The sequence below is a fragment of the Maniola hyperantus genome, chromosome 25 (genome assembly GCF_902806685.2).
Source record: "Maniola hyperantus chromosome 25, iAphHyp1.2, whole genome shotgun sequence".
Lineage (NCBI taxonomy): Eukaryota > Metazoa > Arthropoda > Insecta > Lepidoptera > Nymphalidae > Maniola > Maniola hyperantus.
The window spans coordinates 4,429,410-4,446,753 of record NC_048560.1 but is presented as its reverse complement, the minus strand read 5'-3'; the positions used below and the strand labels follow the sequence as shown (position 1 = coordinate 4,446,753).

At 37.4% G+C, this 17,344-nt stretch overlaps 2 protein-coding genes across 7 annotated transcripts in view; one reads left to right on the top strand and one right to left on the bottom strand.

Annotated features, from left to right (window-relative positions):
* The window catches only part of LOC117993926 (cysteine-rich PDZ-binding protein), a 305,498-nt gene that overhangs the window by 86,402 nt on the left and 201,752 nt on the right, over window positions 1-17,344 (top strand). The window lies entirely within an intron of this gene.
* Window positions 66-7,152, bottom strand: LOC117993979 (uncharacterized protein DDB_G0283697-like). Of its 6 annotated transcripts, XM_069507256.1 has the most exons (17): window positions 7,010-7,152; window positions 6,386-6,430; window positions 6,142-6,183; window positions 5,757-5,777; window positions 5,382-5,489; window positions 5,106-5,309; window positions 4,648-4,695; window positions 4,540-4,557; window positions 4,162-4,179; window positions 4,056-4,073; window positions 3,805-3,825; window positions 3,610-3,651; window positions 3,246-3,263; window positions 2,486-2,518; window positions 1,693-1,722; window positions 1,442-1,483; window positions 66-238 (listed from the first exon to the last, which is right to left on the bottom strand). In XM_069507256.1, exons 1-17 carry the CDS (start codon window positions 7,064-7,066, stop codon window positions 194-196), a joined length of 810 nt encoding a protein of 269 aa, XP_069363357.1. In that variant the 5' UTR covers window positions 7,067-7,152; the 3' UTR covers window positions 66-193. The 6 variants fall into 6 exon arrangements, with proteins under 6 accessions (XP_069363357.1, XP_069363353.1, XP_069363354.1 ...); XM_069507252.1 differs by having other exon boundaries at window positions 5,106-5,489; XM_069507253.1 differs by lacking the exon at window positions 3,246-3,263 and having other exon boundaries at window positions 5,106-5,489.

The following is a 17,344-nucleotide window of genomic DNA, read 5'->3' as shown; positions in this document are numbered from 1 at the left end:
TTTTACTTTTATTGATTAACTAGGTATTTATTACAAGGCAAAGTACACAAATAAAACGCCAAATAATTAATGCCGTACAGCGTTGCTCTTTATTTAGGAAGTAAGAAAATGTACTTAACTACTTAGTTAAATAATATCGATGGCCATTTATAATAAAGCTGAGTCGTCTTTTGTCTTTCTTTTCAACTTGTCACTATTGAATATCATCATCGTCATCGTCATCGTCATCGCGGTCTCTCTGAAAAAATAATATTCTGTGTAGTTACCTACCTATAGATATTTTATTAAATGACACCGACTTTCCGCGAGTATTTAGGTTTTTAAAAATCCTGAGAGAATTCTTTGATTTTCCGGAATAAAAAGTAACCTATGTCACTTTCCAGATCTTTAACTATGTATAGCATAAACTTAGCGTTATTGTTATAATAAGTACCTACACACAATCCAATACCAATAACCATTTACCTCATTTTGTAGTTTTAGTGATTTAGTATTTTTCAAACCAGCAATGTATAGCGTGCAAAACTCAAAAAAATTAGGTAGCCACCTACGACGCGGCATTGACTCCGAGTGGCCTACTTACGCAACGTTCGTTGACCTCTAGTGTCAATCAGATGTTTTATTTGCAATATATCGTGAACTTTTACATAGGACTTAAATATAGATTTTTTTTAAATATTTTTCTACGTTTTTAGGGTTCCGTACCTCTAAAGGAAAAACGGAACCCTTATAGGATCACTTTGTTGTCTGTCTGTCTGTCTGTCTGTCTGTCCGTCTGTCTGTCAAGAAACCTACAGGGTACTTCCCGTTGACCTAGAATCATGAAATTTGGCAGGTACATTTTGGTACATCTTATAGCTGACATTTGGGGGAAAATCAGAAAACAGTGAATTTAGGGATAGATCACACAAAAAAATTTAAATTGTGGTCATGAACTAATAATTAGTATTTTCAACTTTCGAAGTGAGATAACTATATCAAGTGGGATATCATATGAAAGGTCTCCACCTGTACATTCTAAAACAGATTTTTATTTATTTTTATGCATAATAGTATTTGAATTATCGTGCAAAATGTCGAAAAAATACGACTGTAGTACGGAACCCTCATTACGCGAGCCTGACTCGCACTTGGCCGGTTTTTTATTTAGAATAGAATAGAATAGAATGTTTTTTTATTCATGTAAACTTTTTAAAAGTGCTTATGAATAGTCAGGTAGTTTTAATTTACCACAATTTGTGGTATCATATAATAACAGTAGGTAATAATCATCAGTAGGTACTATCACCCGTCTTCGTTTTTGCCAGCGTTCTGGTTACACCATGTAAATCCATGCAAAAACCGTCAAATCGTGCTTTGCGGCGTGATTGACAACCATCAAACAAACAGACAGTGTATTTTATGTTATAGTAGTGGTAGTGGTTAAAAAGTAAAAACGAACCAAGGCAAGCCCATGCAATGCTAGCTCGCTGTTGGTGGGGCTCTGTAAAAATGCAACAAAAAATTAAAATAGGCACAAAAGTAAAATTAACAGGCAAAACCTACTGGCGTGATAAAATTACGAATATTCAACGACAGAGACAATGCTCTACAAATCCGCTATCTCCTTCTAAAGGTGGATGTACATTATTTTCTACTGTAGACAGGTACCTAGGTACCTAGTTTGTAATTTGTATAATATGGTAAACTCACCTTCAACGCTGCAGTGGTTGGAAGGTGATGCTGAAAATATTTGATTTGATAATGCAAAACTTACTCTGAGATCTATAGAGCGCACTTTGACTTTATAGCTCTGTCTCGTTTTAACTCTGTCTTAAGTCTGAGCAAAGTCAAAGTGCGCTCTATAGATCTCACTCTTAGACTGCCTCATGTTGAAATTTTTAAGCGCACACAGAATATAATATACTAGCTGATGCCCGCGACTTCGTCCGCGTGGATTTAGGATTTAGGTTTTAGATTTAGGAACTCTTTGATTTTCCGGGATAAAAAGTAGCTTATGTCCTTCCCCGGGATGCAAGCTATCGCTGTAAGTATCAAATTTCGTCAAAATCGGTTGAACGGATGGGCCGTGAAAGGCTAACAGACAGACAGACAGACACACTTTCGCATTTATAATATTAGTATAGATAAAAGGAAAAAGTGACTGACTGACTGAGTGACTGATTTATCAACGCACAGCTCAAACTACTGGACGGATCGGGCTGAAATTTGGCATGCACATTATGACGTACAAGCATAAGCATTGTAAGCATCAGCTAAGAAAGGATTTTTGAAAATTCAACCCCTAAGGGCTAAAATAGGAGTTTGAAATTTGCGTCGTCCACGCGGACGAAGTCGCGAGCATAAGCTAGTTAGGAATAATTTAATATAAGTCCCGCAAATTGCTAATGCGTGTGGTCGCCATTTTAGTGAAAAAAATAAAAAATATTAGACATGGTTCCAGCGCAGTAGCAATTAGCGGGACTTATACTTGAAAATCTCTTACCAGTCCATGGTAGACAGGCGGCGCGGGCGCATACTGCGGATTTTGAGAGTTTAAAATTAGAACGTTATAAATAGTTACTGAGTGTAGAAAAAACGGCTATTTTTAATCAAAATATTCTATTAAAAAAAGTGATAGGAAAAACGGCTACAGAGTTTTATTTTATTTTTTATTTCGGCCTCAAGTCGGAGGTCCGGGGTTTGATCTTTGAATTTTTGGTGTCGATATAGGTACAGTTTAGGTATAAGTAGGGAAAAGTTCGGGAGGAAACCTGCATGCTTGAAAGGTCTCCACAATGTGTGTGATGTCGCTATTCCGCACTTGGCTAGCTGGTACTATGGCCTTTTAGAGGAGATTCGTCCTCAGTAGTGAGCCGGCGATGGAATGGTGATGATGATAATACAAAAGACATTTTTAAAGCATGTTTTAATGGCTAGTTATTACTTGCCTACCTAGTTTAACTTTACTACAACAAATATCTAAATCAATAAAGAATAACAGTGGCGCCGAGTCTGTTTGTTGTCTTTCTCTAAGAGTAGCTGCATCCTTTTCTTTTTAATATTGCTAAAAAAGGTCAGAACATGAATTTTACATTTAAAGACTTTAAATTTTAGAGCACGCTAAAACAATAGGCTCGCGACTGGCAGCTAAAGTCAAAGGTTTGACATCACTAAATTAAATTTAAAACTGACAAATTTTGTCTGTCTTTTTCATGTTACACTAGTAAAATTTAGGTGTTCTCAGAATCAGTACCAATACTTACGTATTTGAAGTTCAGGCTCTACAAATAGAAAAAAATACTAATTAAAAAAAACCAGGCAAGTGCGAGTTTTAAAAAGTTCTCAGAGTGAGCAGTCTGCCACACTGGCCAAGTGCAGATTGGCAGACTTACATATATACACAACTTTGAGAACATTATGGAGAACTATCAGGCATGTTGTATGTTTTTTCGTCACGATGTTTTCCTTTACCGTTTAATCAAGTGATATTTAATTACTTAAAACGCACATTACTCCGAATAGTTAGAGGTGCCCGGGATCGAACCCCCGACCTTCGTTTAGGAGGCGGACGTCCTAACCACTAGGCTATCACAGCTTAAAATTCAGCAGTTTAAAAAATTCACTCACGCCCAAATCGTAGATTCTAGGAGTTAGACGTGGTACTGGTACCTGAAAGGACAAAATAATAATAAAAGATTAATTTTATTATTGTCAATTACATAAAAATTCATATTAAAAAAAATCGATTAAAAAATCACCAAGCAAGAAAAGAAGACGAAATATCTAATAATATAAAATTTATGTCATTTTATTTTCACTTACAGGCTGCAGCGGTAGGGAATTCTACAAAATTAATTTACATTAATAAATTGAAGTTATTTATTTTCAATAAACATTAAATATGTACAAAAAAAGTATATATATTTACATGTTGAAAAACTTAGGTATCACTAAAAATTTTATATATACAAAAATAATTTACAATTTTCAATTTTGTAAATACTTTGCGAAATTACCTAATGAGGTAATTTTGATAATCAGTAAAGTTGTACAAATTAAAATATTATGCTTACCAATGAATTTTGCGGCTTCTTCAAACAAAAAAAAAATATCATGAGAAAAAATGAAGACAAAAACAATTTTTTTTTAAATTGAATATTTAAAATTTTAAGCACTTACGTATGAAATTTTCAGAGCCTGTAAATAATATTTACTGGTTTATTATTAGGTATAATTGTTGTTTATTGAAGAAAATCTTCTAAATATATAAAAGGAAAAGCTGACTGATCTATCAACGCACAGCTCAAATTACTGGACGGATCTGGCTGAAATTTGGCATGGAGATAGCTATTGTAACGTATACATCCGCTAAGAAAGGATTTTTCGAAAATTCCACCCCTAAGGGAGTAAAATAGGGCTTTCAAATTCGTGCCGTATACATAAGCTACTTAGTTAAATAATTAATAAGAAAATTAATAGGTAACTTTACTAGAAAAATTAGATTAGTCAAGAATGAGCAATTGGCAATTGTTAAAAAATAGTGGAATAAGTACTTACACCATGGCCTTGATATTTCTGCAATTTTGAAAACAAGTAGATTTAGTAATTTTACAAGAAAAGTATAACAATATTCTTTTGATTAATACAAAAATAGATCATACGTACGTTAGTTAGATGACTAAGAACGTTGGATATCAAATCCGCATGTGATTTCTATAAAAAAGAAATAGTAATACTTGCTTACTAAATACCACAGATATAATATACCTACAGATATGCAACTAGCGTGGCCCCCTCAGTCCCTCTCGCTCAAGCAGATAGTTATGTACCTTAGATGTACTTACTTGTAAAATGTCATTCCTTCTACACTTCACGTTGTTTGTCAAGATCTCATGTGCAAATACATCTTGACAAACAAAAAAGTGGCCATGGTGATAAGGACAGCAAATAATCATTTTGTCACGTTCTAATAAAAACCTTAATGCATTTAGCTATCTCGCTTTAACAGTAAGAGTCACATTAGGGCCACTTCTAAAGGTATTTGTTCTGTGCTGTACCGTTTTCTTTTTTAAATTCAATTCAATTCAAATTTCTTTATTGCATGATGGTTATTTATGGCTTACCCTTAGAACTTCATTGTCATCCCGATCTTCATCGTCTCGGTCCTGTTGGTGTACAGAATCACCTTCCCTTTGAGCCACATGCAGACGTTGGAGGTCTACTAAGTGTTGGACATCACGATCCCGTTCGACGCTGCGGTCTCTTCTGTCATCACGGTCCCGTCTATCGTCATGGTCCCGTCTATCGTTACGGTCTAGTCTGTCATCACGGTCTCTTCTGTCATCACGGTCTCTTCTATCATCACGGTCTCTTCTGTCATCACGGTCTCTTCTGTCATCTCGGTCTCTCCAATCATCACGGTCCCTCCTGTCATGGTGGTCCCTTCTGTCATCACGATCCCTCCTGTCACTATGGTCTCTTCGGTCATCACGGTCTCCATTCTTTATCTGGGAAGATATATTGATAGTGCGATTAAAATTGAGATTAGGTAAGTAGGTATAGGTACTTTTATGGTAGGTATACGACACTTAAAAATAAAAGTTTTATAAATACACAATAATTATAAAGAAAACATCATCAAAATCACAATTATTTCACTATTGGGCAAGTAGGTACTAAGTATTATAATTTGGTGATATATTTTTGTAAATGAAATTCAAAGTAGGGAAAGCATTTTATGATATTATTTTATATTTTATAAAATTGATATTTACTCTGTCAGCATCATCGAAGAGCTAAAACAAGAAAAAAATTGAAATAAATAAATGCAATGCAAATAAATGCAAATGAAATTATAATTTAGGAATCGTTCTTCAAACTGTAAAGATCAGTAATTATATAAACTAAAAATGTATGATCTAAGAATTTTGTTGGAAGGAAAATTCTTATATTATGTAAAAAAATATTAAATAGTAAAATGTGCAATGAAATAAAAAATTAAGGCATTATTTTATTAAAATAGGTAAGTTATTTTTCTAAAATAAATTAATATACCCAACACGTCCAAACAAAGAAAGCGAAATCGTGTCGGCCATATTGTTTTGCTAAGACGTATCCCGTAACAATATAGCGGACACGATTTCCCTTTCTGAAACTTACACTTAAACTGAGGCGTTGTAATCTTCTCCTGTATTGTTGTTGCTAAGAAAAAATAGAAATATTGTAAAAAGATAAATCAAATTTAATAAAATCATTGAATCAGGCTGGCTGTCCAGCGCGGAAATGCAGCCAGTATTCTTGGCACCATTCCACGCGGGCATGACTTGTACAGTAATTAGACAACACTAGCTTCAAGTTGTATTGTAATACAATATATTTTCAATTAAAAAACAAAAATAAGAACCTGGTCATCGAATTGGTCTTCCTCTTGGTCGTGATCTGGTACTGGCTAAAAGTAAAATGAAATGGCATACAATTTTACAAAAGTTTCATCTATTTCGACGTTGGGCAGGCTTAGCAGGTGACTAATACGAGTAACCATAGTTGAAAAAAAACCGTCCAAGTGCGAGTCAGACTCTCGCACCGAGGGTTCCGTACCTACTACAGTCGTATTTTTTCGACACGATAAATGCAAAAACTATTAAGCACAAAATTTAATGAAAATCTGTTTTAGAATGTACAGGTAAAGCCCTTTCATATTATACTCCACTTGGGATAGTTATCTTACTTTGAAAATTGAAAATACTAATCACTTGTTCATGAACACATTTTAATTTTTTGTGATGTAACCACGAATTCTCTGTTTTCGGATTTATTCCTTTACTTGTGCTATAAGACCACCTGCCAAATGTCATGATTCTATTTCTAGGTTAACGGGAAGTATCCTATAGGTTTCTTTACAGACAGACAACGAAGTGATCCTATAAGAGTTTCTTTTTCCTTTAGAGGTACGGAACCCTGATTATTAGAAAATTCTTTGGAGTGTAGGTGAAACACTATCATAAAAATTATGAAAAACTTAACTCACCGCCGGCACAGCCAAAGCCGCGGCAAAGCAAATACAGAAGATAAGAACTAATTTCATTTTTGCTTTTCGGCGTTCTAACTACGAGCCATTGATTACTCTGTGCCTTATAAACTTAATTCATTAGTCTGTGACGAATTTTCCAAAATGGCTGCCATGTTTTTTTAATCGCGTGTGAAATGAACGTTGTCTTCATACTGCAATTTTTATTGATTAATTGTTTTTATTAGTGTAGCTAATTGTTGTTTTAGTTGGGGTTTTAATAAAGAGGTGTTAATTCTTGATAGTTTTTACCCGACTACGGCAAAGCCGAAAGGAAAGGTTATGATTTTGGCAGTCTATGTATGTTTGTGTGTTTATATCTGTGTGTTCTACTATAACGGCTAAACTACTGAGATGATTTTATTTTATTTTATTTTTATTTTGTTTATTTGAAAGTAATCAACAGCGTAAATACATAATTATTATTTAAATTTAAATCTAGGTATAACAGAAGGCCAAAAGAGATTACTTAAAATTATAATTAAACTATTTTAACAGAATAGAGTTAGAATAAATGTAGGTATATACAATAATAAAATAAAATTACAACAGTGTGTGTATGATTGTATGTGTGTGTGTATGCGTGTGTGAGTGTGTGCTTATGAGTATGTGTGAGCGTGTGTGCATGTGTGTGTGTGTGTAAATGGGAGTGTATGATTGCATGCATATTTAGATGTTAGCTACTTTTTTTTTGTTTTACGATTATGATTTTGATAAGTGAGGTGTCTATTGACTCGTTGTCATTTGTCATGGTCCGGGTGACTTAGACTACATTTTATACGAACAAAATCGATCTGACGGATGTTACATCCAAAAAAGTGGGAGTCTTTAATTTTTTTTTTGCAATTGTATCCAGTGGGATGACAAATGAAAGAGAAAAAATACTGAGTTCATAAATATAAATATAAGTAATAGGTATACTATTAAAATATACCAAGCGACAATTTTACTATAATCTTTCAGCGTTTATTAAGACGACGATCGTAGTCGGGTTTTAGTTTTCAATTACCGAAATGTGCCACCATACCCGAACAGTGCCAACGGGATCCTAAATGCCCCCAATGTTCATTCGTCTGTCTGTCCGTCTGTCTATCAGCAGGCTGTATCTCATGAACTGTAATAGTTGAAATTTTCAGATTTCAATTCCTGCTTGTAGTAAAAATTTCAAAATGGCTGCCACGCGAATGAAAAATAATTAAAAGTGCAATGTAGTGTAATTACTAGTTACCTGATTTTTTTCTAAACTACATGCTATTCAATGAATTTCAATTTAATAATTTGTGTGTGTAAAAGTGAAAAGTGACTGGTTATTAAGGAATTAAAAAGGCTAAAATATAGTTATAATAAATATTACATTATAGTACATAGAACGTTATATATTTTATTTAAAAAAAAAAAAAAAAAAAAGGGCCTATGTATTTATGCCTAATGTACGCAAGTGGGTAGGTATAACTTTTAAAAATACATCTTGTTTTCATTGATTTCTCGTGAAATGCCCGGGAGGTGACTTGGCGACTCGATGTCTACTGGGTTCGCAGAGTAGCTACACACAGAGCTTCATTTATTATGAATATTCTCTATGAAACATTGATCTATTAGAATACATCTTGTTTTCATTGATTTTGCGTGAAAAGCCCGGGAGCTAAATTGGCGACGCGATGTCTACTTGGTACGCAGAGTCGCTACAACACAGAGCTTCATTTATTATGAATAATCTCTATGAACCATTGATCTATTAGAATACATCTCGTTTTCATTAATTTCGCATGAAAAGCCCGGGAGCTAAATTGGCGACGCGATGTCTACTGGGTACGCAGAGTAGCTACAACACAGAGCTTCATTTATGATGTATATATCTCTATGAAACATTGATCTATTAGAATACATCTTGTTTTCATTGATTACTCGTGAAATGCAGGAGCTAAATTGGCGACCCGATGTCTAACCTAACCATATTATAAATGTAAAAGTGTGTTTGTTTGTTGGTTTGTCTTTCAATCACGTCTCAACGGAGCAATAGATTGACGTGACTTTTTGCATAGGTATATTTAAAGACCTGGAGAGTGACATAGGTTACATTTTATCCAGGAAAATCAAAGAGTTCCCACGGGATTTTTCCGTTGCGACGTGATTGAAGGACAAATCAACAAACCAATAAACCAATAAATCAACAAACAAACACACTGTCGCATTTATAATATGGGTAGTGATTAGATAGAGCTAGTCTGTGCGGTTGCGTAGCAACAGTTGCCAAGCGACGCACGGTTGGAAGCGAATTATAGATTACTCTACAATGTATGTGAAAAAACCGCGACAGTCTAGTGGTTTAACGTGTCGATCTTGACCCAGAGGTCGCAGATTCGAATCTTGGTCAAACATTTCTGAGCACAAAGGAAAGGTTTTTTAGGGTTCCGTACCTCAAAAGGAAAAACGGAACCCTTATAGGATCACTTTGTTGTCTGTCTGTCTGTCTGTCAAGAAACCTACAGGGTCCTTCCCGTTGACCTAGAATCATGAAATTTGGCAGGTAGGTAGATCTTATAGCTGACATTTGGGGGAAAATCTGAAAACCGTGAATTTGGGGTTAGATCACACAAAAAAAATTAAATTGTGGTCATGAACTAATAATTAGTATTTTCAACTTTCGAAGTGAGTGACTATATCAAGTGGAGTATCATATGAAAGGTCTTCACCTGTACATTCTAAAACAGATTTTATTTATTTTTATGCATCATAGTTTTTGAACTATCGTGCAAAATGTCGAAAAAATACGACTGTAGTACGGAACCCTCATTGCGCGAGCCAGACTCGCACTTGACCGGTTTTTTTTAAATATATTGAATTGTCCTGATTGACTGGCTGACTGGTCTTTCAACGCACAGATAAGCCACTAAGGTTAAAAACTTGAAAGACAGTAAGTAGGTTCCTTTTATGACGCGCCCACTAAAAAAGGATTTTTTGAAGCTCCATTAACTAAGGGGGTTAACCCCCTATGAAAGTTGGTATGGTTGGGCTTCTGGGTAAAAACGAAAAAGTACGCGGAACCCCGGACCACCCAACTGGAAGGTCGACGTCGCAACCAATAGTCTATCACCGCTTATTGCTGCTGCTTTATTATTTTCATCATCATCATCATCAACCGATAGACGTCCACAGCTGGACATAGGTCTCTTGTAGGGACTTCAACACGCCACGGTCACGCCGCCTGAATCCAACGGCTTCCTGCGACTCGACTGATGGCGTCCGTCCACCTAGTGGGGGGTCCTCCAACACTGCGTCTTCCGGTGCGAGGTCGCCATTCCAATACCTTGAGACCCCAACGTTTAACGGTTGTACGAACTATGTGCCCTGCCCATTGCCACTTCAGCTTCGCAACCCGTTGAGTTATGTCGGTATTATTTTAAATAATTATTCTTAAACTGTTTATAAAACCATAATTTTAGTAGATGGCATATTATAGCGGAATGTTAATTGATTTCATGTCATTATGGCGAACAGGCGTGCATTAATTAATTAATCACTAATTTGTCACACGCCGCGAATGACTTACCGCGCCCAATGGCCTGGAAATATTCTGCTGCTACATAAAAAGTGACTGACTGACTATATAAAAGGTGACTGACTGACTGATTGACTGATCTTTCAACGCACAGCTCAAACTACTGGACGGATCGAGTTAAAATTTGGCATGCAGATAGCTATTATGACGTAGGCATCCGCTAAGAAAGGGTTTTTGAAAATTCAACCCCTAAGAGGGTGAAATAGGGGTTTGAAAGTTATGTAGTCCACGCGGACGAAGTCGCGAGCATAAGCTAGTTCTAATAAAGAATACTTATTTATCTTATTTTAAATTACTATAAACTGGTTATAAAACCATCATTTCAGTAGATGGCATATTATAGCGGCATGTTAATTGATTTCATGTCATTATGGCGAAGCGTGCACGCCGCGGATGACCTGCCGCGCCCAATGGCCTAGAAATATTCTGCTGCTACTATTTTTTAAAAATAAAAATGGCGAGCATACGAGCAGGCGGGTCTCTCTCTCTCTCCGGTCGTTCCTTCATTGCTGAAGATCGTGGTCCTGGCAACCTGCCCTCGAATGGATTATCTGTTTCCATCGGCTTCTGTCGGTGGCCATTTTCGCAATGTGATAAAATCCACACCTGCTGGACTCCTTTAGCTGGTCGGACATCCATCTGCTGTGGTACAATAAAAGCCACTCCTTTACTACTTTCCTCTTCCGAGCCCGAGAAGTAGATTTTATTTCCGAGCTCTGACACAAAATGACCAGATTTTCTCCATTTTGTTTCGCTCAAACCCATCAGGTGTATACTTTTCCTCTGCATTTCTTGTTCCAGGATATGTAACTTTCCATCCTGATTAAGTCTGCGAACATTCCATGTCCCAATACGATGAGGGTGTCGCGCCAAGATCTTTTCTGAGCTACGTGCACCAGGTGCATAGTTTCTGAGTTACACCCGCGTGACCGGTAGCATATTTCACACCACCTTGCCTGGATAGGTGGCGCCGGGCGTCAGCCTGATCGTCCGACAAAATCACCATTGAGTTTGTGGTGATTAAGCGCCCGCGGCAGGCGGGTCACCTGATGGTAAATGATTAAGTACCGCCGCTCATGAACATTTGTAGTACCAGAGGAACCCCCAATTCGTTGCCGGCCTTTCAGGAATTTGTTGGTCCGCCCCTTGAATAACCCGATGTTGTAATCTAATGGGAACACCGCCGAAGGGAGTTGATTCCACAGGTTGAATGTGCGTGGAAAAAATGATCTGGCACAACGGACAAGAATAATTACTTATTATATTATTTTAAATTACTATAAACTGTTTATAAAACCATCATTTCAGTAGATGACATATTGTAGCGGCATGTTAATTGATTTCATGTCATTATGGCGAACAGGCGACAAACCAACAAACAAACACACTTTGGCATTTAAGTATAATATGGGTAGTGATGGGTAGTGATAGCTTAATAACAGCTGATATTTCCAGAGTCCAGACCATAGGGCATGGTAGGTCTTGCACAGTGACTGACAAATTAATTATTAATGATTAATTAGTGCCCACCTGTTCACGGTAATGACGTGAAATCAATAAACATGTCGCTACGATATGTTATCTACAGAACGATAGTGTTATTAAATAGTTTATTGTAGGTACTTAAAAATAATATACCTATTATCTTAAACTGTTCCTTTATGTAATAACTAGCTGGTGCCCTCCACTTCGTACGTGTGGATTTAGGTTGTTAAAAATCCCGTGGGAACTCTTTGATTTTCCGGGATAAAAAGTAGCCTATGTCAATTTCCAGGTCTTGTACTATATCCATGCAAAAATCACGTTGATGCATTGCTCCGTTACAACGTGATTGAAGGACAAACCAACAGACCAATAAACGTTCTCAACATGTTCTCAATTCGTCGGAATCTTTTTTTTTAAATCATTGTCACAGATTATCCACAGACCACAGCAAGTGACAAATTAATCATGTATAGCTTAGTGCCTGAGTGATCGCGATAGTGACATAAAATCAATAACAAATTAATGATTAATTTGTCACTCGCCGTATATTATCTGTGGCAATAAATGGCTTGATGGCCTGAAAACGCCCTGCTCAGCTATTTTAATTAAATTCAAACTTATTAATATTACAAAGAATATTTGATTTAGAAATAGAAATAGAAATAGTTTTTGTTCAAATATCTCTTTAATCCATTGCTCCCAGTACCTATACAGAGTGTAACCAGAACGCTAGCAAAAACGAAGACAGGTGATAGTACTGATGATAACTGATTATAGCTGATTATGATACCACAAAAAAATATTAAAATATTAAAAAAAACCACACTGACACCACATTTAGTATCTATACTGCACTCGTGTGAAGTCGGGGCGGGTAATCATATCATCCAAGGGTAATAATGATTCATTAATTTGTCACTCGCCGCGGATGACCTGTCGCGCCCAATGGCCTGGAAACGGCCGGCTATTAAGCTGTTAAGCTATTCATTTACAATTTTAATTAGAGCTATTGTTTTGTAATATTGTTGCTTTTAATTTCAATTCATTTTATTAAATAATAACGATTGTAAAGAGGACAGGGATTAGCGGACCAGTTTAAAAAATCATACATTTTATCGCGTACCGGAGAAGCGGAGCGGAGCAACCCTCCACCTCCCATGACCCCACCAACCTCTCGGTTATATGGGCCGAATCGCGGGAGGGCGCACGTTCGGTACTTGCTCTTGGCATTTTCCCGGGGCGCTTTCTTGACTCCCTACAAATTATTTTGTCTCTACCTTGTCCCTTATGCTCACTCTCCCCCCTTGGGGGCTAGATGTCACTAGCACAGCTGAGATCCCCGCTGCTGTTCCTCCGTGGTGCCGGCTTGGCACCTGTACGCTGCGAGCTGCTTCGCCTCTTATGCCAATGGTGCGCGAATTCCTGTAGCCGATTGTAGTTCCCCGCCGATGAGACGAGGTCCGTGTAGAAGACCGGCCCCGCTTCCCCGCGTACGATCCCATCCAACATCGTCACCCGCAAGTCCTCATAAAGGAGAGAAGCGGAGAAGTGGAGCGGGGCTAGCTCCGCGTATGGAAAAACATAAAACACAGTCTGCAAATCCGCTCCGCATTACTTGCTCTCTCCTCTCCGCTGCCTAGCGCCGTGTCTATGGACAGATATAGTCCGCAACACCTTTCCGTGTCATTTTCTCCCTCCACTCCGCTATCTAGCTCCGCACCGGTGGACAGGCAACCTTACATAGACGCCCCCGAATCGGTTGTGCATCGCCACAGTGTAGATTATCAGTACTACGCAACGGTTCTGCATTATTTTTTTTTCTTTCGGGCATTCGTGTTAAGAAAACGTGAGTCATCACTAAACGAAATATTTGGTTTATTTTGCTTCTGCTTCTACTCGAGTCGACGGTTATTCAAATACGGGCAGCCCAAAAAGCCTTCGTGTAGAGCTACACGAAGCACGAAGCTAAGCTCGTTCGTGCAGGTTGTCGGGCACGCAGGGCACCCAGTCATGTGCGCAATGGTCTGTCTCGGATGGCCGCAGATGCATTCCGTATCATGCCCATAGATGAAGCCCCACCTCACTAAGTTTGCCCTAGACTCTAACTAATATAAAAATGAATAACTAAATGTGTTGCTCATCGCATCGCGAACCGATTTCGCTAATTCTTTTTTTATAATGTAAGTAGTACGAGGTACCTTGAAGTACGAGGATGGTTCTTACGGAGAGAAAAATTTAAAAAATTGCCTGAAAAAGAATCGACTGTTAGGCGGTACGAAGTTCGCCGGGGCAGCTAGTAACTTATAAAAGCTTTTTTAATAATTTAATTTCTGTAAATGTTACTTACATTTACAGAAATTATAAAATAATATTAATTTGTATAATATTTTGAAAAGCAATAAAGTATATTTTTAAGATTTTGAAACGTCTGAATGGCGTGCGATGAAATAATTAACATAATTTCTGTTAACTTTGTTAGTTAAAGGTATAGGGTAGCTTTTAGATCTTTAATTAGCTTTGTTGGCACGCTAATTTTGTGCTAGTGAATGACCTACCTTAATGCCACGATAGCTCAGTGGTTAAAACTAAATGATTCAAATTATGGCCAGGTAGGTATATTATGAGATTCAAAGTTGTGATAGCCTAGTGAAGCTGTGATAGCCTAGTGAAGCTGTGATAGCCTAGTGGTTAGGACTTGTATCTGAATAAAAAAAATGCAATCCAAGGTACAACATTTAGAGCCTCAATAACTCAACCGGTAAAGGAGTGGACTGAAAACCGAAAGGTCGACGGTTCAAACCCCGCCCGTTGCACTATTGTCGTACCTACTCCTAGCACGAGCTTGACGCTTAGTTGGAGAGGAAAGGGGAATATTAGTCATTTAACATGGCTAATATTCTTTTTAAAAAAGAAAAAAAAAACCGCCGGGGACTGTTAGGTCAGGCCTAATGATTTATGATGACTTTTTGGGTGAAGAATGTGACGTGATACCATTTTCCTGTTTACTCCGCATCCAACTTCAGCTTGTGACGTAGATTAATGTTCGCGCCACACAAACACCCTCGACGGATAAAACAAGAATTAAAGATAACACATCGAATTTCTAAAAATTCGTTGTTAACGCGTTTAGGGTACGGAACCCTAAGGTTCCGTACCCTAAACGCGTTAACAACTAAAAGGAAAAACGGAACCCTTATAGGATCACTTTGTTGTCTGTCTGTCTATCGGTCTGTTTACCCTGTAGGTTTGGCAAAAAACCTACAGGGTACTTCCCGTTGACCTAGAATCATGAAATTTGGCAGGTAGGTAGGTCTCATAGCAAATATTCGGGGAAAAATCTGAACAGTGAACACCACACAAAAAAAAAAATTAATTGTGGTCATGAACAAATATTGCTATTTTCAACTTTCGAAGTAAGATAACTATATGAAGTGGGGTATCATATGAAAGGGCTTCACTTGTGCGTTCTAAAACAGATTTTTATTTATTTTTATGCATAATAGTTTTTGATTTATCGTGCAAAAAGTCGAAAAAATACGACTGCAGTACGGAATCCTCAGTGCGCGATTTTGACTCGCATTTAGCCGGTTTTTATAAAGATAGACAGTATTTAAGCTAAATTTAGCTTTTTAGAGTGCCGTGGTTTGGTCCAGTTTATCTGCTTGTCTATCTGTATTTCACAACCATTAAAATCCTCCATACTAATATTACAAATGCAAAAGTGTGTCTGTCTGTCTATCTGTCTATCTATCTGCTAGCTTTTCATGGCTCATCCGTTCAACCGATTTTAATGAAATTTGGTACAGAGTTTTTTTTTTTTTTAAAAAGAATATTAGTCATGTTAAATGACAAATATTCCCCTTTCCTCTCCAACTAAGCGTCAGGCTTGTGCTAGGAGTAGGTACGACAATAGTGCAACGGGCGGGGTTTGAACCGTCGACCTTTCGGTTTTCAGTCCAGTCCTTTACCGGTTGAGCTATTGAGGCTCTTAAGAGTCATCCCGAGGATGGATAAAGGCTAATTTTTCTAAGAATTCCTACGTAATTTCAAAAACCAAAATCCACGTATACGAAGTCATATGCACCATTTAGTCCTATAAAAAGAAAGGTACTGACTTACTGACTGTCATCCCATCTCCAAGTCCCTTGTGCATCAGCAAAGTCCAAACTGGTGAATGTAGAACACAGGTGACTGTGCTACGAAGGCGTAGGTATATGCTACGTCCTCGCTACGTCGGTCCTTATTGTACATAGGTAAAAGAACCCTCGTAGCTTTAAGTAATTTTAAGTTACCTTAATTAATGATTACCATAACATAAATTTTACATTAACTTTGACTTTGACTATAGTCGACGCATTTTAAACTGAGTCGTCGAGTTATCTGTCTGTTTCGCTCGCACTTACCTACGATCTGTAAGTGCGAGTGAAACAGACGGATGAGCCGTGAAAAGCTAGCAGACAGACAGATATACACTTTTGCATTTATAATGTGACTATGGAATAAGAAGATAATCGAAATTCTTTGTGACGCTTCATTAATTTAATACTGAAATAACCTCAAGAGACGTCACGCGCAAAGGTAGATAATAATCCTAACCACAATCAAAGATGTCTGTGAAACGGCTGGATGGCTGAATTTACGAATTCTTGCCGACAGAGAATTATCATTACGAAGATGGGGGTTCCTTCTACTGTGTTATATAAGGCGCAGGTTTCACCAACGTGACGATATACGAAAGAATATCGCCACCTCTCTTTCTGCGTAGTATACCTCACTAGCTGACGCCCGAGACTTCATCTGCGTGGATTTACTTAGGTTTTTAAAAAGCCATGGGAACACTTTGATTTTCCGCGATAAAAAGTAGCCTTGTCCTTCCCCGGGATGGAAGCTATCTCTGTACCAAATTTTATAAAATCAGTTGTACGAATGGCTCGTGAAAAGCTAGCAGACAGTCAGACAGACGCACTTTCGCATTTTTAATATAACTATGGATTGCTGAATAGAATAGAATAGCATATATTTTTATTCTAGTAAACTTTTACAAGTACTTTTAAATCGTCAAAATTATTTACCACCGGTTCGAAGTGCCGTTCCTATCGAGAAGAACCAGCAAGAAACTCGGCGGTTGCATTTTGCAAATGTGTGCTGAGGGTTGTAACCCCATTTACATCACTACACAGTACACATATTACAAATGCGCAAGGGTGTTTGTTTGGTTGGCTTGTCGAAGATGTGAAACAGAAAAACTAGTG